The sequence below is a fragment of the Mus caroli genome, unplaced genomic scaffold (assembly GCF_978045245.1).
Source record: "Mus caroli unplaced genomic scaffold, Mus_caroli_1 scaffold_11, whole genome shotgun sequence".
Lineage (NCBI taxonomy): Eukaryota > Metazoa > Chordata > Mammalia > Rodentia > Muridae > Mus > Mus caroli.
In genome coordinates, this window is record NW_028227266.1 from 99,302,691 (window position 1) to 99,329,701 (window position 27,011).

The following is a 27,011-nucleotide window of genomic DNA, read 5'->3' on the forward strand; positions in this document are numbered from 1 at the left end:
ATGCGCCGCTCCGGGATTGGGCGAGCGGGCTTGTCAATCAAGCGCGGGCCCTGAGTGGTCCCTGAGCTGAGACTACGCGGCCTTCGGACAGAAGGTGAGGAGCGCCGGGCCCCACCGCCCTGTTCTCCCCTACCCTCCTCGGTGGCTGCTTACTTTCCGCCTCTCCCACTGCTACTAAAACCTGTCATTCATTTTAAATCGCTCATTAAGGTCGAACAGCGGTCCCGAGTTCAACCCAGACTACTCTGGTGCCTGCATCTGAAAGGGCGGACCAGCTACAGATCTTAGGGACAGGGAGAGACAAAGAAAATGAAGCCTCGGAGAAAAATGTAAGATGTTTGTTAATGAAAACCACAACCAAAATAAGCTTTGCGAGCAACTTCCGAGTGCCCTGGCGCGTGGGTAGCCTTCATTCCCGGCATCCAGTCCTGTGGAAAGGACTGTTACCTCTGCCCTAGGGGTGAGCATGGCAGTGGCACAGTCACCTGCCAAGGAAGGCATCAATAAATCGGTTCTCCTTCCTAACTTGCCTTACAGCCACTCAACCTGCCTCACTATTTCCCAATCACCTTTGTTGCTTAGTGTGGGTGTGGCACCTAAGAGAAACATTCTAGGTTAGGTCATTTTATGGAAACACGAGTTTTTGCCTCCAGCGTAGCTGCACCCATATACCTAGATTGCAAAGTCTATTAAAAGAAGAACTGTTTCAGTGTTCACCCACGCCCACTTCGTGCCTAGCACATCATCGTCAATAATCGAGGAATTAATACATCTTCCTTTCATCTTTTAAAAATTCATTTTTATTTTGTGTGTGTTCGAGTGTTTGGTGTATTTGTGTTATACTTGTGTATAATTTTGCTGCCCATGGAGGTCAAATGAGGGAATAGGATCTTCTGGAACTGGAGTTACAGATGGTTTTGAACCACCCTGTGGGTGCTGGGAATCAAACTCAGGTCCCTTGGAAGACCAGCGCTGTTAATCACTGAATCTCAGCCCCTTCCTTTAGCTATACTACAGGCCCTACCTGTAAATCCTAAAAAGTTGTTTTCTGCTTTTAACTTAATTGCATGTTAATAAATACATGGGTGGCCTGCCCTAGGTAAAATACAAATTACCTGTAGCCACTTTTTATCCTGAGTTTAGTTGAGAAAAGTCAAACCTAAAACTGGGGAAAGGATACTCTGCCTATTGTTAGTATCAAAAGTAAGTAATGCAAATTATATATTTAAAAACATACATACCGAAGAGAAGGGGGTGATACATGCAGAAGCAGGTGGATCGAGGCCAGCCTGGTCTACAGATTGAGTGTGAGTTCCAGGACAGCCAGGTCTACACAGAGAAACCCTGTCTCAAAAAACAAAAAGATATATATATATATATATACATGTATATATATATATATATATATATATTCATACATACACTACACCTGCAGAGACAGGTTCAAGTTCTGCAAGTTCAAGGCCAGCCTGGTTTATGTAGCAAATCCTAGGACAGTCAAGACTACATAGAGAGATGCTATCTCAGAAGCAAAAAACATACAGGCAGCTGACCCCCATTAACTCCAAAGGAGGATATTTGGGGTAATAAAGAAAGGAAATAAGAACCCTCCATATCTTGAGACCTTTCCCAGTAAGCTATTGACAGCTTATATAGTTAGAATGACCTAGTTTAGTGTCCCTACCATACAGTAATGTTTAGGAGGAAGGAAATCCTACCTATCTGTTATCAAGAAGTTATCACAGACTTGATATTGGAGTGTAAACATTAGTGAGCCCTACTAAATAAACTTAATTTCTGGATTTAGTATGATTATGCTGTTATAGGAAAGAGTCTGCTTTGTATGGAAGGTGCTAAAATAGGCACTGCAGATCTTGAGTCCACACCAGTGTCAGATATTGAGATTTAAACCAACCTGTATTATTTCTGTGCTAACCATATCAACAGTTGTATGTAGGGACAGATGGGCATTAAGCCACAATGAGAGGGGAAATGTGTAGGAAGACTATTTGAGCAAAGAGAAGGTCTTGGGAGAGAGTTACCAAGTCTAAAGACATTAAGCAATTGTAGTATGTTGATGGAGCAGACAGTGGCTAGATTTGAAGCAATGTGTTAGGAAAGCTGAGGACCTTAGAGTTTATCCTACAAGAAATGAGAAAGAATTGTTTCACTAAAGAGCTGTTTTTCAGGACTTTTTCAGTAGATCATTCTGATATTTTCTAGCTCTTGTTTCTACTGAGAAGCAAGTAGCAATTCAAAAAAAAACAAAAAACAAAACAAACAAAAAAAAAAAACCAACTTTCTTTTATGTGTGATGGGTTTTGCTTACATGCAGTTCCCTCAGAGACCAGAAGAGGTCACCAAATTCCAGAACTGAAATACCAGACAGTTGTTAGCTGCGAGTGGGTGCTAGAAACCCAACTCCTCTTCTAAAGACCCGTGACAGGAGCTGAACTATAACCCTGAAGGGACATTGTACAGCATAAAAAAAAAAGGGGGGGGGGATAAGACTGTAGGCATAATGTTTTTATATACTGTGTTAATCAAATGCTGATTTCTCTGCCCTCATATCTTGTTTCAGTCCAGTCACAGCATTGTAGTGCTTATACCAAGAATCTCCTGTCTCAGGTTTGTGTGTAAACAGTTCTTTTTCTGTGCCTTGTCAATAAATGCTGGTCACCCAATGGCTGGGCAGAATAGACAATCCCACCCACCAGCCAGAGGAAGGAGAGAGGGAGATTCAGATCAGCAGCAGGATGGAGGAAGTGGAGCCAGGAAGAAAGGGTCTGAAGAGCTGGGTCATTATCACGGGATGGGGCTGGGAGGTAGCCATATTAGCACAGAAGTTTAGGATAGATCACTTAACTATGGGTAATAAGGCGTAGTTTTAAATAAATCTTGATTTCTCTATGAAGTTACTGAGGACTAGCATAACATAAATAAATACAGTCACCAGATTGATTCACAGTCACATTTATATTAAAGAAATTTCATTCACATTAAGCCATACAGCAAGGGGGAGCAGGGTAGGCCATACCATTGTCCAATCATACTTTGACATAGGGATTGAACAAGGGAGTGCCCATCAATCAGGACTGGAGTTGGTCTCTGGGCCTGGGAACATGAACTTGTTTGACCCTGCCAACAAGATGGAGAAGTTGTCCTTGAGATGTCTGGACTCAGGCAACTGTTTCCTTACAACAGAAGCTGTTCAGCTATTGGGAATCCCCATTTCCCCTAGGACCTGGGACCTGGAATCTAGTTTCTCCCAGTAGTTGAATTGAGTCTGAAAATGAAATGGTTATACTTAGAATGAGTTTCTTTTGCTTGTTCCCAACAATGTCTATGCACACCCTCAGCAGGTTACACCCAAGACTCCACATATGCTGCCCAGGATCTTACTAAATTTCCCAAGCTGGCCTCAAATTTAGGAGCATCCTGCCTCAGCTTTCTAAGACACTAAGATTACAGGCTTATAGCTCTATGTCTGGCTCAGTTTGCATAATGCCTGTTGATAACTAATGTCTAGTAATCCCTGAAAATCTAAGTATCAACATTTCCCAACGCTGGCTACCTGGTTAATGGATTTGGATCTGTCTGGAGATGATTAAGAAACATTTTATTCAGAAAAACAGAAATCACAGAAATCTCCACAATGGAGGAGATTTAGGATAATGTGTTAATGGGCTGAAAGAACTGACGCCAGGTTTGGTGGCTCACGCCCGTCATCCCATTATTGGGGAGGCAGACACAGGAAGGATCACCCCAGGTTCAAAGCCAGCATGGGTATATAGTGAGACCCTGTCTCAAGAGGATCACAAAATAAATAATAAAATAAAATAAAATGCAAGGAGGGGCCAGAGATGACATTGAGGTAACCCGAAGGAAGTTGCTCTGTGGATCAGCTACCACCCCTAGGGCTAGTGAAAAGGGAGATCAAGTTTGGACTATAGCACTTGAGCAGTAAGGCATGACCCAGCCGGGATATAGCTCGGACCTCCAGGAGGAAGCTCTCAGGTTGGCTCTTCTACTGCTCAGGGAATGATATGCAGGTGGAATAATGCCAAAAGTAACATAAGGGTAAAAATCAAGTCCTGCTGATCGCTGGAGTCAAACAGCAAATGATAAGGCAAATGGAAAGAGGGAAGTCCCTCTCCTGCCATCGAATCTCTCTATTGACTTGTTTGCTTTGTCAAGTATGTGTGTGTATGTATGTATGTATGTATGTGTGTGTGTATGTATGTGTGTGTATGTATGTATGTGTATGTATGCATGTGTGTGTGTGTGTTTGTTTATTTGCAGTACTGGGGGCTAAACAAGGTCCTCAGTTTTTGCCTTCTAATCTCCCTCTGTTGACTTATTTGCTTTTATTTATTCGTTTATTCATTAATTCGCAGTGCTGGGAGTTGAACCTAAAGCAACTTGCTACATAGTATGTAAGTGCTCTGCTGTTGAGCTATATCCCCAGTAGACTTTCTCCTTTTTGAAAACCAGTCTGAGTAAGTTGCCAAAGCTAGCCCTGAACTTTGTCATCCACCTGCCACAGCTTCCCAAGTAGCTAGAATTACAGTCCTATGCCATCGGGCGCAGCCCCTCTGTAATGTCCTTTGTAGGCAGAACCCTGTGAGAGATACTGGTAGCATCAGAAAAGTGAAACATGTGGGGCTGAGCCTTAGCATCACACACGAAAGTATAGAAGGAAGCTAAGGCAGCGCCTTAACAATCAGTATCACGTCAACAGAGGCGTGAGCAGAATGAAGAGCGGCCCAGATTAGACTCACATTGATGCTGCCTGGTAGGGTTTTACAAGCCTAGAGGTCCCTTTGAAGACATCCTCAGGATACCATATCAGTTCTCTGCTGTATCGTGATTACTGCTAGTATTAAATTTTTTTAATTATAAGTTTTCTTTATTCTTGAGAATTTCATACATGTATACAATAAAATATCATCATATCTGTCCCCATTTCCCTCCTCTAACTCCCCATGTGCCCCTCAACATGCCCTACTCCCAACATAATGACTTTTTTGGTTTTGATTTTTGTTTTACTTTTGTTTGCAGCAGGGTTTCTCTGTGTAGCCCTGCCTCTCCTAGAAATGACTTTTTCAAAAAAGTAACCCATTAAGTCCAATTACTGTTGTCCACAGTAGAGGGAAGGGAACCTGGAACACAGAAACACAGAAACACACCAGTAGGAACATCCTCAACCACCGCCCCTTTCCTCTCTGTGCTGGAATCATGCCGAGCTGCGCCCTGTGCAGACCCTGCACCTTGCCGAACTTCGCCCTGTGCGGACCCCGCTCTGTAACCGCAGCTGCTTTGAGTTCATCAGTCAATAGACACGTGTCTATTTTTTTAGGCTTTTTTTTTAAAGTAGTATGTCTGATTTACTTAAAAACTTACCTTAGAATTATAAACAGGATCAGCAATGAAAAAGATTTGCATTAAAAAGATAAAGAGACTTGTCCAAGTATTAGCTCTCACATCATCAGGATTATCACGATCAGGATTATCGATTATAGACAGCTGGTGAGAAGCAACTGTACCCTCCACTCATTCTCTATTCAGTGCCGAAGCCTACTGTGGGAAGACATTCTCCCATTCTCGAGCCTAGGCTCCCTGTTACTGAAATCCAACTCTTCTTTGCTCCCCTTCTCATTCCTTTTAGAACCTCTTAGATTTTTAGTGGAAAACTGGATTTTAGCTAAGTGTTCAACATTTTATCCTTTAGTATGATTTTCATGAATGAATATTTTTGAATATTGAAGGATGTTTGTTGCACAGTTGTAGAGTATTAAGAATAAACACTTTTACCAGCCATAGGGGCGCAGACCTTTAATGCCAGCACTTGGGAGACAGAGGCAGGCAGATCTCTGTGAGTTGGAAACCAGTCTTGTTCTACATAGCTCCAGCACAGCCAGGACTACATAAAGAAACCTGGTCTCAAAAAGAAAACAAAAACATTTTTCAAGTTTTAGAAGTTTATGACCACAGAAAATTCAGTCTGAGCTCTGAGTCTTGTGTCTTTAGTGATGGAGAATAATACTCTTTGTCACAATTACCTTTTATTAATTATTGTAAAGACACAAAGTTCATGACATATTTCATCTATTTAATATTCTTTAATATATTAGACTGGTATATTTTTCTGCATCCGCATAATTATTTATACTATATAGCACTATATCAATAATATAACACAAAAGACATCTACAGGTAAATATTAAAATGGCAGTGTGCATGTTAATGACTAGACATTAACAAGATGATAATAACCAGGTATTCACTTAATGGGAGAGTCCAGTATTTCCTGATAATCTTCCCTCCTTACATTCCTCCAGTAAAGTTTATAGCCAGCAAGAACAAATACACTAATCATAATGATCACCCCTCCAAAAACATCATAAACACTAGGAAATATGTGTAACACTAGAAGCTGTAAGACCATCGCTACCACAATCTCCAGATGTTGTACTGTGCTAACCAAAGCTGGGTGGAATTTGTCCAAAGCGTAATAAACACCTAAGAACGCTGCAGTAGAACAGACGCATATAGCAATGAGATAGCTCCATGTTGCTCCGTCTAAAGGAATGATGGGCTCTTGAAGGACAAACATAGTAGATAATCCCCAGATTGTTCCAGTCCAACCGAAGGTAAACAGTGCGGTCCACATGCTGATCTTCTCCCTGATGGATCTGTATACTATCATAGAAAGCGCGGTGGTCAACCCGGCCATCACAGTCATTGTATACCCGAAGGCTTCCTTCCAGGCGTTTAACAGAGAATTGTCCTCATCAGCAATGTTGGGGATCATGACAAGACAAACACCTAAGATGCTGCAAACCACTGTAGCCATGTCAACATACGCCATTTTCTCATCTACAAGTAGAAAGGCTAAAATGGCACTGAAAACGGTGGTGGTGGCTCTCCACATCGTGGTCCCGTTGCTCGGAGGAACTATTGAAAAGGAGGTATAAGCACAGGTGATGGAAATCACATTGCATACTCCATAAAAGAAAAGTCGTAATCTGTATCCGCTGGGCCCAAAGGGAGCTTCCTGGTAATAACACACAACTATCACGGACAAGACCTGTAAGACAGACCGGATAAAAATCAGTTCTAAGGATGGAACTTTAGAACGGTCGGAAACGAGCCTCGTGATGAGAGCCACACAGCCGTGCGCCAAAGCAGACCCAAACAGCACTAGCCACATTTTTCGGGACTGAAAAATGTTTTTTTCTGCAAAGCTCTGGAACTGTCCCATGCCACTGGCTCTTGGGTCTTCTGATGACTGAGGCTGAGTGTCCATGGTTCCAAACAGAGATCTTCCTTTTCTTCTCATCTCACTCAGCAGACTTCTCTTTGGGTTTTCCTCCATAAACCTACCATAGTCTTCGTTGATTTCTTCATACCCATCATCCCCAGGTTGGGGATAATGAGAGGTATATTTCACCATGACTGTGTTGGGATGTATTTTCACCCGTTTTTTAATTGGATATTTTTTGGATGGAGAAGTATCCATCTCTTCAGATAACAAATCCTATTTAAAGAAAAGAAGAAAAGAAAAACATGTTCATTCCATTGAAAACTGCATTGCTATTTTACAAGTATATACTAATTCAATGATGAATGGTAGAGATTATAACAAGAGTCTAGAAAATATAATAGGAAAAGATGATATGGCATGTTCATTATCATATACATGAAGAGCAACTGGATTTTCCACCCCTTATCACATCTGTTATAAACCTGTCACAGTCTCATTCTGTTTGTTTTACCCCAGTTAGCTCTTTTGCTTGCTTAGTTGGTTGGTTAACTGGGTTTTTTGAAATAGGGTCTCATGTAGCCCACAATATCCTTGAATTCCTGGTCCTTCTGCCTCCATCTCCCAACTGCAAGGACTAGAGGCACATACCATAATATAACCCATCTCAAAAGAAAAACAAAAAATAAATAAAAAGCAACTTCAGTCACACCTGGCCTGTTTACTTGATTATGTTCCAAATTGCAAGTACATAAACCTGAAGTATTTTAAAGGTTTTTAAATTGTGTATGTGGTATGTGTGTGTGTATGTGTGTGTGTGTGTGTGTGTGTGTGTGTGTGTGTGTGAGAGAGAGAGAGAGAGAGAGAGAGAGAGAGAGAGAGAGCACAGATATCCTCACAAACCTGGGTCCTCCGAAAGAGCAGGAAGTGCTAACCACTGAGCCATCTCATCAGTCCCCCAAAGTATTTTACATAATAATCAAATCTAAGCCAGGTGTAGTGGCACATACCTATAATCCCAGCACTTGGTATTGTGATAGACTGCTGATTAGGAAAAATATTAATCTTCCTCCAAAATAAGGATTAGAGAAATACTGATCATAAATAATTTGCCACAGCACTATGTATAGTAAACTCTCGAATATTAGCAGTAAGTAAATTTGGCTATTTTCACTTAGGGTACACTGGGTTTACAGTGCTATTCTTTCTCACTCAGTCTGCCTTTCTTTGAACAATTCTTTTTCCTTCTCAGTGACTTTTTTCTTCTACCCTAAAAGACAGTCTGGCAGTATACCTTACCAGATATGTGGAACCCACTGGAATTCTCACCCTAAAAGGGAAGAGACAATGGAGAAAAGAGGAAATTTTTTTTCACTCATGATACCCAAAATCCTTGCCCAAGCTCACTAATTCCAGGATCTTACACCATGACCCCAGTCAAGCCCGGTTCTGTTGTTTTGACACCATCTGTAGCCAGCTGTTCTGCTTCCGCCCTTTCTTCTGAAGGTCTCTTCAGCTGGAAGAAGCCGTGGGAAATACCACCCAGGCCTCAGAGCCTCCAGGTTCCTAACTCACCCCTTCCTTGCAGGCCCTCCAGCATACCTGTCTCAAGAAATCCCAGGATCCTTTGCTTCCCATTCCCAGCCATTTTCAATTTAAAGTCATGGCTTTAGCTTCAGTATCCTCAAACTCTGGAACAATCCCCAAGAAGGAATTTTCTTCCCTGCTCCCTCACTTCAGTTGGTGACCTCACGGTCCTTCCAGATTCCCAAGCTACAAACCAGGAGATACTCTGAAATCTCTTTGCTGTCATCATACTCTAAACTTGCCGTCCCTCATACTGCTTTTGTCTTTGAGATATTTCTCAAGGGTTTTCTCTTTTCTCTAATTCCATGTTTGTGGCATTAGTCTAGATGAAGCTAGTGTGGGTTCCAAACTAGAACGTTACCCTGGCCTCCTGTCCGCCCTGCTTGAGTCCCAGCCGGCCCCCAGATCCCATCTGTGTCATCCTGTTGTCACATTAACTTGTCTTTGAAAGATTCAGAACAAAACTTTCCTTCACTCAAGAACCTAGAGCTCTCTACAGACCTCATTCCTACACTTTCACAGTATACCCCTGTATCCAGCACTTAGGGGACAGGGAGACCAGGAAGTTAAGGCCACCCTCAGCTACATAGTGAGTGGATTTGAAGCTAGCCATGGCCACATGAGATGCTGTCTCAAAAACAAGAAAGGAAAGTTAAACCCAACCTCTCTGCCAGGCACTTGGTACCTTGCTCCTTGGTCTGTCCTTACCCCTTGGCATCCACGCTTTGCTGCAGGAATCTGTGTGGAGTGTGCCCTCCCCCGCCCCCAACCTCGTACCGCGTGTGTAAAAAATCATTTCCCAAATTTTTATTCCACCAGTTCCTCCTCTGCTCCAACTGTCTAAATTCTGATCATCTGTTAGGGCCTAATTCAGATTCTGTCTTGAAGAACAAGCCTCTGTCTTCTCCAGACATCCCTTTATCTAAATAATTACGGCACTTCTAATCTAATTTGTATAACGTAATCACGTGCTTCCTGCTTGGCTCAGCTCTAGGGTTTTATGTTCCTAGTCACTGTACCCAATTTAACTATGTCAATTCTCTTCCTTGATGACCAGTAATTATCTTAATGAAATTTTACATTCCATAACTTCACATTTGCTGCTATTGTTAAAATGTTACCTCGTATCCATTCAGAGTTTTCCCAGTCCTGCTACAGGCCACATCTACAGCCCTAGGGCATAGTTAGAGAGCATGTGTAGCTTGCTATTTATGCCTCCTATTTCCTCCTTTTGGAGACCATAAGAAGAGTTTACAGGGCTATCAGGATGGCTGCGTAGTCAAGGATGCACTCCAAAAAAAGGCCAATGTCCAATCCCTGGAACTCATATGGTAGAAAGAACTGACTCTTGCAAATTCTCCTCTGACTTCCACACACATGCCATGGCACATGTATGCCAAAACCCACACATATATAATATTTAAAATTGTAAAGAAAAGTTAACCTTTTAATATATAATTTATTTTTATTTTATATTCACTCCTTTTTTGCTGGCATTTATGTCACTGTGTGGATGTCAAAAGTCCTAGAACTGGAGTTACAGACCGTTGTGACCTGCCAAGTGGGTACTAGGAATTGAACCTGGGTCCTCTGAAAGAGCAGCCAGTGCTCATAACTGCAGAGTCATCTCTCCAGCCCCAGAAGGGTTTATCTTAATTGCTTTAGTCCCCATCTGTTGGGCTGTAGCTTCTCTAGTGGCAAAAAAAAAAAAAAAAGGAAAGAACATGAGAGGGACACATGCCATGCACAGACTCTTGTGTAATGGCCTACTGATGTCTAATCTAGGCCAAGCTGCACTACAGGCCTTACTTATTTAGTCAAACACAAATCTAAATGCTGTCACTAATGGACTTTGTAGATGTGATTAAAAACCCCTAACTGAGGTGTAATCCCAGCACTGGGGCAATGGAGACAGAAACATAAGGAGTTCAGGGCCAGCCTCAGATACGATACACAGGGTGTTCAAGGCCACCCCAAGCTACATGAGACTTTGCCTCAAAAAAAGAGAAAAAGAAAGAGAGAGAGAGAGAGAGAGAGAGAGAGAGAGAGAGAGAGAGAGAGAGAAAAGGAAGAAACAAAAGAAAGGAAAAGAGAAAATATTCATGATCAGTTGAATTTAACTTAATTAAGAGACCACATGACTTTTTGGAGCAGGGCTAACCTAGTAAGGTGAATGTCTAAGGAGTGCTTAGTGGTTTTATGATGTCAGAGATCCAAATATTTGATGCCGTCAAAGCTCCAACCTGCCCGCAGACACTACTTTTCTTTACTGTTCTTAGACAACAAAACTTTATAGTCTGTGTTTATGAGTTTCCAACTTGCTTTTAATCTCTCCTCCCTGACTACCTCTCTATAGACTTCACACTTGCTCTACAGTACCATAAGCCAGTTCCTTATGAACAGTCCCTAGGTGGTCCTGAATTTCACATTCCTATACTTGGAATTGTTTCTGTAAGTGTCTTTCTTTGTTACATATCCTTAGGTTGCAGGCATGCAAATGCAGGTTTTCTCAGGTCAGTTCCAAAGGACCTCACACTCAGGTCTCTGCTGTGGGAGACTTTAGTACTGTGGGGCTAACAATTCTCCCAGTGCCTAGCTGTCTTGGACAAAAACCAACTGTATTCACTTGGCCCCAAGAGACTCATTCTTCCTTGTCTTTCTAAACAGCGACTGAACCCATCGTGGCTCACTCTTTTCTTTCCAACTACACTCTCTGTACTCAGAAAGAAACAAGGGGCAAATTAAAGTGTTCCATCTAGGCGTGTTTCCAACTGGGGAATGAGAAGGCATACCTAAATTGAGATGCTATTGTTTTTTAAAGGCTCTGAGCCCCTGTTGCTCATAGATGTTCATCAGTTGTAGACCATCCCAAACCGCTAAGGCAAGAAAAGAAAGGGGAAAAAATTTACAATAAGGAAATGGTAGTGACCCCAGAGTGAGTAGCAGGGGATGATACCTGGGCTCACTGGAAGGCCGGAGACAAGGGTTTCTAATGCTAAGGCAGCAAGACATGCTGACTTGTGCCTTTTCCCCATTTGCCACCAGGCCTGGCAATACCAGGTTTTTGAAAAGGGAGCTTTAAAAAAGATTTTTCACAAAAGTTTTGTGTGTGAGTGTGTGTATGTGTGTGTGTGTGTGTGTATGACTATATGTGTCAGTTTTCAAACAGTGAGTAGATTTGGCTTGTGTGAAGGTGATGATGCCTGGTTTAAAACAGAGCAATTATGTTGTGACACTTTAAAAGTCATCCTGGCACACTAATGAATGTGTTGGCTGGCAGCTAAGAACACGCTAAAATGCAAGAGTTTCACCATTTATGTTATTTCCCTTTGTTTCCCTTGACTTCAGAGGTCGATCCCAGGGTCTCACACATGTCAAGCTACAGCCCCAGCACCAAGTCTCACAACATATACTCAGCACACCCCTTCCAGCAAAGAGCCCTTCAATCTCTGAAAAGCAGTTTTATCAATTTACATAAAATATGCTAGTCTCAGATGACACATACTTATCATCTGACACTTATTTTCTTTCTGCCTGAAAGAAAAAAAAATTTAAGCAAAGTCAATTTGCACTGAAATCAGCACCTTTAAATTCAGCTTGCTGGTGGCTCTATTAAGGATAATAGAGCATGGCTAGGGAAAAATGGCAAGAATAAAATTATCTTCTTTTTTCTTTTGATGGAGAGGCTGAGGGGGACAGGATCTCACTGTGTAGCTCTGGCTGTCCTGGAACGTACTATGTAGACCGGTCTGACCTCAGACTCATAGAGATCTGCCTGCTTCTGCTTCCTGAGTGCTGGGACTAAAGGTGTGTAGCACTAGGCCCAGCTAAAATCACCTTTTGTATTTTATATTTGATAGGTATATCCATGGTTAAATCATTGACTTATTGTATTGATTACATGCTAAATAAGTGTAAAACAAATTCTTGTGTTGTTGATGTACTTTGGCTGCTTATCATTTACCTAAGTCTTATGAAAGAATATCAAACATCCCAGTGAGCTCAAAGATGTCCTCCAATCATCCTAGATATGTAAGAATCTCTGAACAAAAGGAAGAAGGAGGAGAAGGAGGAAAAGGAAGAGGAGAAAGAAGAGGAGGAGGGAGAGGAGGAGGAGGAGGAGGACATACCCCAGGAGCAGTAGTGTGTTCTCAGAGCCCTGAAACACTGCATGCACCACCTGTTCCCATCTGCTCTGTTCTTCCTGCTGTTTATCTGTGTGAGCACCAAGCCAGAATCCTCAAACTCCACTCTAGGCCAAAGTCCAGAAATGCCACAGTGCATTAGTCCCAACATTTTACAGATTTGATTTGTTTTAATCATAGCTGATTCTTCACATAACAGAATGATGTTATAATTTTAAAAAGTCACAATTCAGTCATCTCTTTCCATATACTGTTTTTCAGTAAAATCCCAAAGACCATTAAGAAATGGTCATTAGATGCCCTCTTATTTCAGACCACACTGTAAATCATATTTTTAATTAAATTTCACAATACCTGGTAGGTAACATAATATACATAGACATATCAAAATCACAGTACACCAATCACCATACTCTATTAATGTATGTAGAACACATACCCACTGCAAAGGTGAAAAGACTTCATCAAGTCCCCATCATTGCCAGGGACTCTGTGCATTAATGACAAGCATTGTGTAGTCCATGCCATCATAAGTTAGTTAGCAACATGGATCAGGATTTTATATGTGAGAGTTCTCCCAGCCATGCCAATCCCAGTAATAGAACCTAAGGAGGTCATCCGTAGGCATATAAAATGCACACATGAGAGTAGTCACCTTGCTTCTCTTTAATTGATAAAAAATTAGAAATAAACTAATTACCCATTAGTGGAGAGGAGCTAAAGAAAAATACTAAATGATAATACCTATGTATATATATGGATATAAAAAATAATTATGTCATATTATTGAACCAAAAGAAATTTATAAAAGAGTGCTCATGGAATGGGGTTGTAGTTCATTTGGAAAAGTGCCCAACATGCATGAAGTCCTGGGTTTGATGCTCAGCATCACATAAACCAGACATGGCCACGCCACCCTGTAACCCCAGCCCTCTGAAGGCAAACGCGCGAATATAGGGAGTTCAGTGACATCCTTGGCTACAAAGAAAGTCTGAAGCCAATATGAGATGCACAAGATTTTGTTTTTCACTAAAACACACACACACACACACACACCCTAAAGAATATTCATGATCGGGTTCTATTTATATAAAATAATTCATATGTATGTGCATACATGCATATGTACTTATGGGCTTTTTTATTTTTCTATATATGTATCTATTTAAAATCTGAAAAAGTTTAACCTACTTTCTTAAGAAGAAAAACATATATCATTACTGTATTTTAGTCTGACAAGTCAGCTGAGGAGCCAGCATAGTTCTTGTATATCTGTGCCATCTGTGGAAGGAAAGCTGTGGGTAAACAGACCACTTTACAGGGGAAATATGAATGGGTGTTGTCTAGAGCTCAAACCAAAACAGAGGCAAATGACTGCAAACTGTGGGCGATGCCTTTGTTATTGCTTTAGAAAGAATCGCGCGCGCGCGTGTGTGTGTGTGTGTGTGTGTGTGTGTGTGTGTGCCTGTGCACGCGCTTGCATGCGTGCATTATGGTATTTTCATGACAGGCTAAAAATATATGTAGATTCCAAATGGCAGCACAGAATCTAACATCATTACCATTGGCTTTTCTTACATAAGTTACCGCCCCATAAATCTGCATGTTAATGTGGGAAAATCTGACCTGAACAGATGGACCGCATGCTGTTCTCTAAGGCATGCACAGATTTCCGATGCTCTGGCCCAGGGACTGGAGTCAGCACTAAAGCAGACGATAATGTCATCCACGTCCTCAGACTGCAATTTCAGAAGCTGCTCACAGGAGCGCTGTCTCCCTCTTCAGAAGCAGAGTGATATTTCTATGCTTTAGTGCAATGTGTTTCTGACACATCGGAGGAGGGGTGGGGAGGTGGCTCAGTAGGCAAAGGTGCTTGCTACCAACCTGACTCTCACAAGTGTGTTACGACACACACTAAATAAATGCCATGAAAAGGTCTTCAGAGCAAAACACACACAAGGGTATCTGTGGTCCTGGGGATGTTGGGTGAATGGTCCTTGAAGCTTAACCGTGTTTGGAGAATCCTCCATCCATGGCCCTCAATTGGCTGCCCTTCCCTTGATCCCCCATGTTTCTTATGGAGGTCAAGTCCCTGGGGCTGACTCACTGTCCAGATCTTTATTTCTGCCTCCTTAGCTCTCCATCACTCATCACCCAAGAGCCTACTTTTATCTGAGTGTCTTCATTGATACCATTTATAAGTAGACGTCCTTGGGCTTGAAGATCCAGTAAAGGGTTCTCACAAGTAATTAGCACCTTTGAGATTTTAATTTCTTGGTCCACAGCTCTCTTATTTATTTACTGTTGTGAAGAGGCTGGCAGAACCAGCAGGATGGAGTCTTGGGAAGATTTGGGTCAAGGAAGTGGCTGATGGGGTCGGGACAATGGTTACATCAAAGGAGAAAGAGCAAATAAATAGAGTGAGGATACCAGGAGCCGGATTCCCATCATAAGAAAACATATGAGATAATGGGGGCTGGAAACTCACTTGGAGGAGCTTCTCTCTCACGACCTGTTCCTTCCCTGGGCTCTGGAACACTTGTTTCTTGGGATGTTATAGCAGTCCTGGACAAACTATCACTGTGGGCTGTGTGCACATGTAAACATAGCCCCTGATAAACTCTCACCAGGCCAAGAACAAGGATGCTGACTATCTTTTTTTTTTTTTTTCTTGATATCTTGAAGGTCTTACCTCAGAACTAGACTCAACAAATGCTGGTAAATCAGGAACTCTCTGGCCTAGCTGGCCTCACATTTAACTGTTGGCTTTGAATCCTCAATCAAACCAGCTGATGCATGCCTTTGTCTCCAGTCTAACTCTCCCATAACTCCTGACTCTGGAGTAATAGGAGAATTTGGCTTCATAGCCTCCCTCACACTCACTCTCCCTTCAAACCGCCACTCCTGTTTAAAACAGTGGCTCATCCAGCAACAGACAGAAGACAAAGGTAAAGCAAATGTCATCGGAAAAATGGGTCACAGAGTTTGTTCCTTTTATCAGGCTCTTAACGAGTCCAGTAAAGATAGTGTGATGTCTTAAATAAAAAACAACTCACTCCCAAGTCACTGATTATATGCAGTCAGGAAGTGACTAAACACACTCCAGTAAAATGTTAGCATGAGGACTGAGTTCATATGCAATCATAAGAGAAATAGTGTTTATGTGCACATAAAGTGTTATACTGCATTGGTTCTGTACAGCAACAATTATGTGAACCTAGAGTAAACCGTGCACCAATATAATTTTATATACAAGCCATTATTTTTAATTATGTGTGTACATTAACATTTATAGAGCAAACTAAAATTTTAATCAAGAGTCAGAAAAAAGTTCCATGATCTCAACTGGTCTCTGACATTTCCCTGCCAAGTTAAGGGTATTTCCTGGGTACAAACCTGAGGGGAAAGGAGTGAGAACTGGCAAAGAGGAAACAGCAATGGCCCTGCTGGCACTGCGAGGTGTCAGTGTGTAAGAACAGCACCATGGCACAAGGTGGCTCAGCACGGAACCCAAGCAAGGCTTTTACGAGCAGCACAGCTCTAACATGCTGGGGAAAGCCCAGTTAGAAGAGGCTTCTGCTCTTCTTCCCTCTTGCCTTACCGCAGACCCCATGCCACCAGAAGGTTATATTTCTGTTCAGACCATCGGGAAGCAAAACTTCCTGGAGCACATAACTGAGGAGTGGCTGATCCTCATTGTGAGAACCATAGACCATAAGATTGCTTGGTACATTGGTGTTGGCAGAGATCCGCCAGGTCTCAAGTGTGGATAGCAACACTGTCTATCCAAGCTGAAAAGCATCAAGAAACTTAGCCATCTTTGTGAATTAAAATATTTTGAAAATAAACTTTATAAGCTTCAATTAAAATTGTGTTTGATCACAGGATGTATTTATGCCTTTCTATATATTCTCTTGACTTTATTAAGCCTACTTCTTTGAAGAGATACAAAATCATGTGTAGGGCTTTTTTTTTTTTTAATAATTTATGGTTTGTGTGCTGTGAGCACAGCTCAGTAGTAGAGTATTTGCCTAGTTTGTGTCACATCCTGTGTCTCATCCGTGACAGGACAATTTTTTTAGTTATGATTTGTAAATGTACTAACCTTCCTGTTAGACTATCTTTCTTCCTACAAAGTCATATGTAAGAATGTCCATATGTGACGTCAGAGGATAACTAGGCCATGAGAGCAGAGCTCTTGCCACGCCCTTGCATGGGGCCACACCATGGGGACACACAAAAGACTATCATCTATGAACAGAAAGCAGACCTTACCAGATACCTAATTTTCTAGTGTCTTAATGTTGATCTTCTCAGCCTTCAAAATGATGAGAAACAAATTTCTATTGTTGATTAAAAGCCATCCATTTTATTATGGCAGCCTGAAGGAACTATCATTGTCCAAATACTATCTTTAAAAAAAAAGATTTTAGGAGCTGGAGAGATGATTCAGTGGTTAAGAGCACTGACTGCTTTTCCAGAGCACCTGTGTTTGATTAGCAGCACCCATGGCAGCTCAGAACTGTCTGTAACAACAAATTCCAGGGGATCTGGCACTTTCACAGACATACATGCAGCCAAAACACCAAAGCACAGAAAACAAAGATTGTGGGATGTGTGTGTGTGTGTCTGTCTGTCTGTCTGTCTGTCTGTCTGCCTGTATGTCTATGTATGCCACATGTCTGCAGGTGTGCACAGATGTCAGACAGCAGCATCAGGTGCCTAGAGCTGGAGTTACAGGTGATTATGACGCAGATGCTAGCAACCAAACTCAGGTCCTCTGGAAGAACAGTAAATGACATTAATCACTGAGCAATCTTTACAGACCCCAGAGACTATTTTTAATATTTTCTTAAAGATTTATTTGTCTATTTTTATACAAATACATCATAGCCCTCCACAGACACACCAGAAGAGGACATTGTATCCTATTATAGATGGTTGTGAGCCACCATGGAGTTGCTGGGAATTGGACTCAGGACCTCTGGAAGAGCAGTCAGTGCTCTTAACCACTGAGCCATCTCTTCAGCCCCTAATATTATTTTTATGTTATTTGAAATAGGAGTTATTAACTCCTATTCTCTCAGCTGTATTAAAAAAAAATCAGAGTGACCGTTGGCCTATGTTCAGAGTTGGCCCCTCTGCTTGATTCTACTTACTCCAGACAAGCTAGCTACCTGAAAGGCACACCAGCACAGATAGATAAACCCTTTTAGAGCATGCTCAGAAACAGAAGTGGTGACTAGAGAAATACAATGTGATTACTATAACAAGGTATCCATAAAAGAAAAACAAGAATAGCCAGTACATACCTAGAATGATATACAATCCTGTTAAAGATACAGAAACACAAGTGAACAGGTTGATGTCCAGGTTGCCATTTAGATGAGAAAGATGCAAATGCTCCCTGCAGTGCAGTGCCACACCACCACCTGAAGCATTAACTTTGTTTAGGAATTTACCACAAGGAAACACCACTGTTACATAGTTATACTAAACTGCCAGTAATCTAAATGTGCATACGATGTTGACTGACTGAAACCTTAAAATCATGTTCTGATGAAAAAACATTTTCTTTTGAAAAATAGGAGAATCGGAGTACATGGCTACAATCTCAGCACCTGAGGCTGAGGCAGGGAAAGAGAGACAGCAAGGCCAGCCTGACTATGGAGTAAGACCTTGCTTCAAAAATCAACCAACCAACAGAACAGAAAAAAAAAAATAGACCTCATAACCCTACTTATGATGCATTAAGTTCATTGTATATAATGTTATATTTCTAAAGTTAAAATGTATCTTAAAGTTGATACATCTCACAGTCATTGTTATGAATGTGATAATCTGAAAATATTTACTTCAAACTAACATCTGTGCTGGTTCCTACTGACCTGGACTGACTAGAAGGATTTATTTTATAATCTGATCTTTTTATTTCTTATAATCAGCGTTGTTTTTAAATATATCCTCTGAAAACAATGAAGTTGTTATTCTCAGAGCTGTAGGGTTAGTTCAGCAGGTTAAAGCACTTGCCCACCAAGCCTGATAACCTGAGTTCAGTTTCCTGGACTCCTGTGGTACAGAGAGAGAACCAACCCGGACAAGTTGTCTTTTGGCCTCCATACAGGTGTTGTGACACCCCTCTCCCCAATAAAGAACTAAATATTTTTAAAAATTGTTATTCTCATTAGTCTAGTCCAAAATGATCTTAAACACTGAAAAGAAAATAATACAGAATAATTCAACAATACCCAAATAATCATTCTTTTGTTTTGGAAAATATATTACATTGATCCATAATGTATGGTTGCCAAAAGGCATTTGACCAACCTTATATGTATGCATCCTTATGAATGGGTGGTTCTCCTTTTAGAAACATTCTGACATAAGTTCCCATTTTGGCTAATTAGTGCTCTTAGACACATTTTCTTCTAACTACATTAAAAATACTCTAAAGTATAGCTTTTTTAAAATCGCATGCTAACAGTTTTAAAATACTACAAACTACATTTAAAGTAAAACACTGTAAGTGGATTTCTAAATGTTAAATATATCACATTGGAAGACTCAGATTAAATAGCATAGTGCCTCTCTTAGAAGATGTAGATAAATATGGATTAGAAATCAATAATCATTAATTCCATTCCATTTTCTGTCACTCCAACCCAGGGCCTTGCATGTATTAGAAAACTGACATTATTATTTTTATTATTTAATGTGCAAAATAGTTTACAACTAGTAATGAACTACATTTAAAAAGAAAATAAGAGAATAAATCTGGGGTTTAAAGCATCTTTTTGGTAAATTATAAATGAATCATTTGCAAATTCAAAACTTAAAACAATGTTCCCATGAGAAGATGCTTTTATATATGAAAAGCAATAGAAGCAGATGCATGCTTGTAACCTCAGAACATCAGAGTATCAGGAGGATTATGTTGTATATAGAGAAATGCAGTGCTGATATAAATGCCAAAAAATATAACAAAAGTATTTTAATATGCATGGAGATGTCCCAATCAGTGGAGCAAGCATGAAGACCTGAATTCAGATCCCTGTCACCCACATGAAAGCCCACAGTAGCACAGATCTGAAACCCTAGTACTGAGGGGGAAGAGGGATGACAGGTAGATTCCTGGAGCTCACAGCCACTCCAGCCAATGGTAAGCTCCAAGTTATGTGAGAGACACTGTTTCAAAAACTGAGCTGAACAGTGATGGAGACAAACACCCAGCATCCTCCATCCCCTTACACACCATGCACACCATGATACGCACACATATACACATATGCACACACCCACATGAACATGGACTCACTCTGTGATGGCAGTGTCGACTGTCAACTTAACAAAAAGTACAATTACCTGGGAGATGGGCCTCTGCAGATACCTATTGTTGTCTATGGGATACCTATTGATATCTATGGTTGTCTTGGTTACAGTAATTGAGATCAGAAGGCCCACTACTGTAAAGGCACCGTTCCCTGCTCAGGTCCTGGACTGTGTACGTGGAGAAAGGAAGCTGAACAGATGCCTGAACCCACACCTCTCTGTTCCTGACTATGGATGTGATGGCACCAGCTATGTCAAACCCTCGCAGCTTTGACTTACCCGCCACGGTCAACTGTGATTTGAATTATAAGCTTAAATAAGTTCTTTCTCCCTTAAGTTGATTTCTTAAGATACTACATCCTAGCAACAGTTAAAGAAACTCTCACACACATACACACCATTCAAATAGAAATTATATATATGTGTGTGTGTGTGTATGTATGTGTATATATATATATATATATATATATATATATATATATATATTCTATATGGCATAATACTATAAACAAAGTTAACAAAATTAAAAAGAAAAAAATGTGGCAGCATAGCCTTTAATCCCATGAAGCAGATTTCTGTAGTTCAAGGCCGGCACGGTCTACATAGGAAACTCTAGCTAGGCCAGTCAGAAATACATGTTGAGATTTTGTTTCAAAAGTACAACAAACAGCCGGGAGTGGTGGCGCATGCCTTTGATCCCAGCACTCAGGAGGCAGAGGCAGGCAGATTTCTGAGTTCGAGGCCAGCCTGGTCTACAAAGTGAGTGCCAGGACAACCAGGGCTACACAGAGTAACCCTGTCTCGAAAAACCAAAAAAAAAAAAAAAGTACAACAAACAGAATATGGTACTATACAAAGAGCTTATATGAATCAAAAAGTAAGTGAGCATGCCAATAGAAAAATAAATATATGAGTAAATAAGTCGCAAAGTGAGAAATAAATATTGCTAATGAATAAATGAACAATTTTTTTTTCTCTCTACCCAATTAGAAAAACCCTTTAGCAATTGATAAGACCTGTTTTTGGTGAAAGGATGAGTCTACTGAAATTCAAATTTACCATTTATAGTAGCATATGTTCATCAATTTTTTAGGCACAATTTGTAAATACTGGTTGCCCAATAAATATTCCTTAAATGTGGTGGGTGATTTTGGAAATGTTTAAAAGAGGAAATAAAAAATATTTGAACAAATTAATGTCTCAAATGTATCAAAATTAAAATATCCATAATTTGAACCACAAATTTTACTTCAAGAATTTTGTTATAAGACTATATATACTTGCCAGGCGTGGTGGCGCACTCCTTTAATCCCAGCACTCGGAAGGCAGAGGCAGGCGGATTTCTGAGTTCGAGGCCAGCCTGGTCTACAAAGTGAGTTCCAGGACAGCCTGGGCTATACAGAGAAACTCTGTCTCAAAATAAATGAATGAATGAATGAATGAATGAATGAATGAAAAGACTATATACTTAAGATGGGTGTGGTGAACATATCTTTAATCCCAGCACTAAGGAGGCAGAGGCAGGAGGATATTTGAGCTCAAGGCCATGCTAGTCCACAGTGTGAGTTCCAGCATGGCCAAAGTTACTTAGAGAAACACTATCAGAAAACAAAACAAAACAAAACAAAGAAGATTGTAATTAAACAAGTGTGTGTTTGTGCAAAGAGGTTATATTCACACCGAGCAATTTAAGTGTCCATCAGTACATGAATAGCTTTTTAAAATGGAGCATCTATAAATACAAAGAAACAACATTCAGCCTTTAAGGAGAAAGCAATTCTGTCCTATGAAAAATACAAACAAGATACTATGCTGAGTAAAGAAACCAACCACAAACACTGTGTGGTTCCACTTATGTGGAGTGCATGAGATGGGCAAAGTCATAGACAAGATGGGAACAGATGTTACCCGGGGCTGGGAAGCAGGGAGAAATAGGGAGTTACTAGTCTATATGCATTGACATTTCAGTCACATGAATAAATGCAGGAATTGCTGTCCATTGTGCCTCTAGTCAGTCCTAATGCATTATCATCCATCTGATCTAATGCATTTAAATCTTTGAGAAAGTAGATGTTTACCATATCTCTTTTCCCTTAGAGTTATTTATTTATTTTTATTTTATATGTAAAGATGTTTGCCCGTATAGATGTATGTGCACCTGGTCCATACCAGGTGCCCTCTGAGGACAGAAGAGAGCGTAGATCCCCTGCAATCGAACCTACAGGGAGTTGTAAGCTGCAATCTAGGGACTGAGAATCAAATGTAGGTCCTCAGCAAGAAAGGCAAGCACTCTTCTCTGCCAACATCTCTAGCTCTGCTCTTAAGATACTTAGGCCAGGCATTAGGCCCGCCATGGTAGTGCATGCTTGCAATCTCACCTTCTGGGTGATGAGGGTAAGAGGATCAGGAATTCAAGGTCATCTTTGTCTACATACCAATTTTTAGGCCAACTGGGGAAGTCTAAAAGAATCTGTCTAAAAGAAAAAACATAGAGTGTTTGCTGGGCTTGATAGCACATATCCATAATCCCATGCAATCCCAACACTTTGACGGCTATGGCAGGACAACTTTGCATTCGAGGCCAGTGTGGGAATCAGTGAGACTCTGTCCCAAAACTGTAAACAAACATAAAAGCTGTTCGCAGAACTGTCTTTAACAGGGTTCTCAGCCTTCCTAATGCTGAGACCCTTTACAGTTCCTTGGGTTGGGGTGACCCTAAGCCATAAAGTTATTTCATTGCTATTTCATAACTGTAATTTTGCTACTGGTCATGAATCTTAATGTAAATATCTGATATGCAGTATATCTGATGTGTGACTACCCCAAAGGAGGTGCAGTCCACAGGTTGAGAACCACTAGTCAATTCTAACAAAATGTTGAACATAAGTGTTCAATAATTAAGAGATTATCGAAAACAGAACAGACAGAAGAATGGTCCATCTAAAAGTACATATGTGCTCACACAAAAGAATTTTTGTATTTCTCTATTACCTAAATTTCTTTACATTTCTTTTGTCTTTCAATCGAGTGTTTGTTTGATTGATTGATTGATTGATTGATTGATTGATTGATTGTGGCAGTGAGAAGCCCACATAAGGTCTCTTGAACGCTGAGTGGATGCTCTACCACAGAGCTACACTCCCAGTCCCTCTAATACAGCATTCTCTGGAACTTGGGTGAATACAAGCACCAAGCACTTCAATCTACAGGCACAGTGCCTTTGGAACAGAGGATTATGAAAATTAGTTGTGCTCTAGAGTCCAGAAACTCAAGAGGTGTCAAAAAAAAAATAAATAAAGATAAGTCACAAAAGGTTCTGGGAAATGTGTGGCTTGTGGTACATGATAGCTTTGAAAAGAGATGAGCATTATGTTTGTAGGTATATACTCATGCATATATCCTTCACATGCATGCACATACATTAGGGCCGGTGTGCTTGCTCACAGTGTGTACTTTTAGGAAATCAAGCAAGCTGTGCTTTATCTCTTCTTCCAAGGTGAGCCACATTTCCCTGCAGTGTTTCCCTCAGGAGACCACGCTCAACCCATCTGTGAAGAGTTTCAGTGTCTAGCCGGCTCCGGCCTGTCCGCTTGCTTTGGCCATGAGTTATTTTTTGGCAAAGGTGCAAAATAGGAAAATATGGCTGGCATAGGCCCAGGAAGTCGTAGACCTGGGCACGAGGAGCTTCAGCACCACGGACACAGTCAACTCTGCTCAAAGCCCTTTCCTCAGAAGAGCCGCAGACTTGGCCTTCTTGCCCCCTCACCCTTCCCGCCTGGTGTGAGACTAGGAACTCCTCAATCCTCCCCAGGACGGGAAGTTGCTCCTGCTCCTACCAGAGCCTGGTGACAGCCTGGGTAGTGACGTGGATCTGCGCAGCGCCCCTAGTTGCCCCAGGAAGAGTGACTGTTCTTCCTGCCAGTTCCCGCGACCCGTCTTCCCCCATGAGCTAAACGGTCACACGCTGCGTAAAATTCTAAACCTAGAACCAATTCCGTCAAGAAAATCCGCATTTTGTTCTAAGTGGATAGATGAGATGAAACTGACTTGCCAGAGCCTCCACCTCCACACTCTGGTCCTTCCTCCCTATCGAGTCAAGAGACAGAAAAATCTACAACCCATCTAAACTGGAGTTCAAGACTCAAAAGACACAGGACAGGAAAGTGATGGCAAATCCAAAATCTTTGTCAGACTCCTAAAACCACCCAGTAATTTTCGAAAGTTGCGTTCGCAATCACTCCTATGACGCCACACGCTTGTGTGGGCTCCGGGGCCAAAGGAGGGACAAGCCCTGACCTTCATCATGCGACTGGGGTTGGGCCCACACAAGCAACTGTGTCAGGCCCGGGGATGGTGCTGACTATCAACCCGTTGTTCCTGTTCTCCAGGACAGCAACGGGGAGAAGTGGGCACTGGGTGGCTTTTCGGGCGTCCTGCAGAGACGCGCGCTCCACCGAGGTCTGTCAAGTAGGCGGGGCGCTTGACGGGAGCCTACCTTACCCCAAACGAGGCGCCCTACGGGTCACTTGCCACCGACGTGGGGCTCGGTGCGCTCCCTCTTCCGGACGGGGCCAGACGGCTGAGTCCCGCACCGCCCGCTGCTGCCCACCCGCCACCGGCTCGGTTACCTGCGAGTCGCGGCTAGGCCGGTGCGCCGGGGGCACTAGCGGACTCCCGCGCTCCTGGTCTGGCCTCCCTAGCCAGCTGAGGCCGCCGCGCGCTCGGCGGGGACCACTGCAGCCTGGACTGCCAGGGGCGGCCAGCAAGGAGAGGGGCGCCAGACGGGGGCACTGCGCCTGCGCTCTCCGCTGCCCCAACCCCCACCTGCAGGCGCTGCGGGAGTGGAAGACCGCAGGAGACCACCAGGATGCTTGCTTAGACCTGGGGACTGGCCCTCCCCGAGAGGCGTGAGCGTCCCAGGCAATGGAAGCTGCCAACGCCCTGGGGCGGAGAGTGGGGGCAGGCGGGGTTGGGGGGGCTCTTAGAAGCAATCGACTGCCAGCCAGGGTGACTTGGTCCTCTGGGAAGAGATGAGGAAGCAGTCTCCATTCATTTCTATCTGGTTGTAAGAACTAAAAATTATTTCTTGATGTTTGAAGTGGTGACAGCATCTATAAACCTCGGGACAGAATAATCTTGGGATATCCCTGAGTCCTGACTGTTTTACCCAGGTTTTGCAAGGTGGGAGAAGTCTTGACAATGCAAATGTTTGTATACTCCAACCCCCAAAGCTAAATGAACACACTCTTAAAAACAGACCAAGTCACCAAGGCAATGAGAGTCCAGGAGACAGGCTGGAAGACCGTGATCATAGAGCAGGTAAGAAAGGATCAGGCCTGAATTATGGTGCTAACTATGGAAAGACAAGCGTCTTCATAGTCTGTTTCGATCCCTTTCAGTCCTGCTCTGACTCAGGACTCACCTTGATGGATGAAGTCAACTGTCTTCTAGCTTTTGGATAGTGTGGGCAAGTGAGAGACACATGGGAAACAGTTATTGTTATCGACTGGTCTTCATCTCAAAGTCAGAACCCGAATCCTCTGGTAGAGTTTTGTGTTTGCACACCTGACCACTAGCTGTCCTCCTCCTTCAATCCTGGATGGCTCCCAGAGGGTTCTTTTACATATCACACACATACACAAACACACCACATACACACACAAACATACACACACATATACACATACTCACACACACACGCACGCACACACAAACACATATACACATACAAGCACACACACAAACGCACATATACACATACTCACAAACACACACACAAACACACATATACACATACTCACAAGCACACACACAAACACACACCTTAATGGATGAAGTCAACTGTCTTCTAGGTTATGGATGGTGTGAGTATATGAGACACACGGGAAACACATACACACATATGCACACATATACGCACATATGCACATATGCATACAAATACAAACACACACATACACACATTCACATACAAATACACACACATACACACTCACATACATACATATGGACACACATACCATAGCAGCTTTTGCTGTGCAAACCTTGGTCCTTAATTTAAAACTATTGGTTGAATAAAGATGCCTATAGCCTGTAGCTGGGCAGAAGAGAGGTTGGCAGGGCTTTGGTTCCATGGCTTGGGGTCTGAGGCAGAGACCAAAAGAAGAGAGGAGAAAGCCCCCATGGGGTAGGTAGATTAAGAGGACCAGCCCAGTTGGAGTAGGAACAGCCCTGGTAGAACATGGTAAGTGTCAGGATTCTTTTTTTTTTGTTTTTGTTTTTGTTTTTGTTTTTGTTTTTTTTTGTTTTTGTTTTTGATTTTTAATATTTTTATTACATATTTTCCTCAATTACATTTCCAATGCTATCCCAAAAGTCCCCCATAGCGCCCCCCACTTCCCTACCCACCCATTCCCATTCTTTTGGCCCTGGCATTCCCCTATATTGGGGCATATAAAGTTTGCAAGTCCAATGGGCCTCTCTTTCCATTGATGGCCGACTAGGCCATCTTTCGATACATATGCAGCTAGAGACAAGAGCTCCGGGGTTCTGGTTAGTACATCATGTTGTTCCAACAATAGGGTTGCAGATCCCTTTAGCTCCTTGGGTACTTTCTCTAGCTTCTCCATTGGGAGCCCTGTGATACATCCAATAGCTGACTGTGAACATCCACTCCTGTGTTTGCT

At 42.0% G+C, this 27,011-nt stretch overlaps 1 protein-coding gene and 1 long non-coding RNA gene across 4 annotated transcripts; one reads left to right on the forward strand and one right to left on the reverse strand.

Moving 5' to 3' along the window:
• Window positions 1-6,629, forward strand: LOC115031919 (uncharacterized). The gene is made up of 3 exons (XR_015044476.1): window positions 1-94; window positions 211-329; window positions 6,342-6,629. It is a non-coding gene; the product is annotated as an uncharacterized LOC115031919 (long non-coding RNA).
• Slc35g2 (solute carrier family 35 member G2) lies at window positions 5,015-25,216 on the reverse strand. 3 transcript variants are annotated; one of them, XM_029481378.2, is made up of 3 exons: window positions 24,954-25,015; window positions 12,982-13,103; window positions 5,015-7,540 (listed from the first exon to the last, which is right to left on the reverse strand). In XM_029481378.2, the coding sequence occupies exon 3, from the start codon at window positions 7,520-7,522 to the stop codon at window positions 6,284-6,286; it is 1,239 nt and encodes a 412-aa protein (XP_029337238.1). In that variant the 5' UTR covers window positions 7,523-7,540; window positions 12,982-13,103; window positions 24,954-25,015; the 3' UTR covers window positions 5,015-6,283. The 3 variants fall into 3 exon arrangements, with proteins under 3 accessions (XP_029337238.1, XP_021028269.1, XP_029337239.1); XM_021172610.3 differs by lacking the exon at window positions 12,982-13,103 and having other exon boundaries at window positions 24,954-25,216; XM_029481379.2 differs by lacking the exons at window positions 12,982-13,103; window positions 24,954-25,015 and adding an exon at window positions 24,826-24,940.
• Between the last annotated feature and the right edge of the window lie 1,795 nt (window positions 25,217-27,011).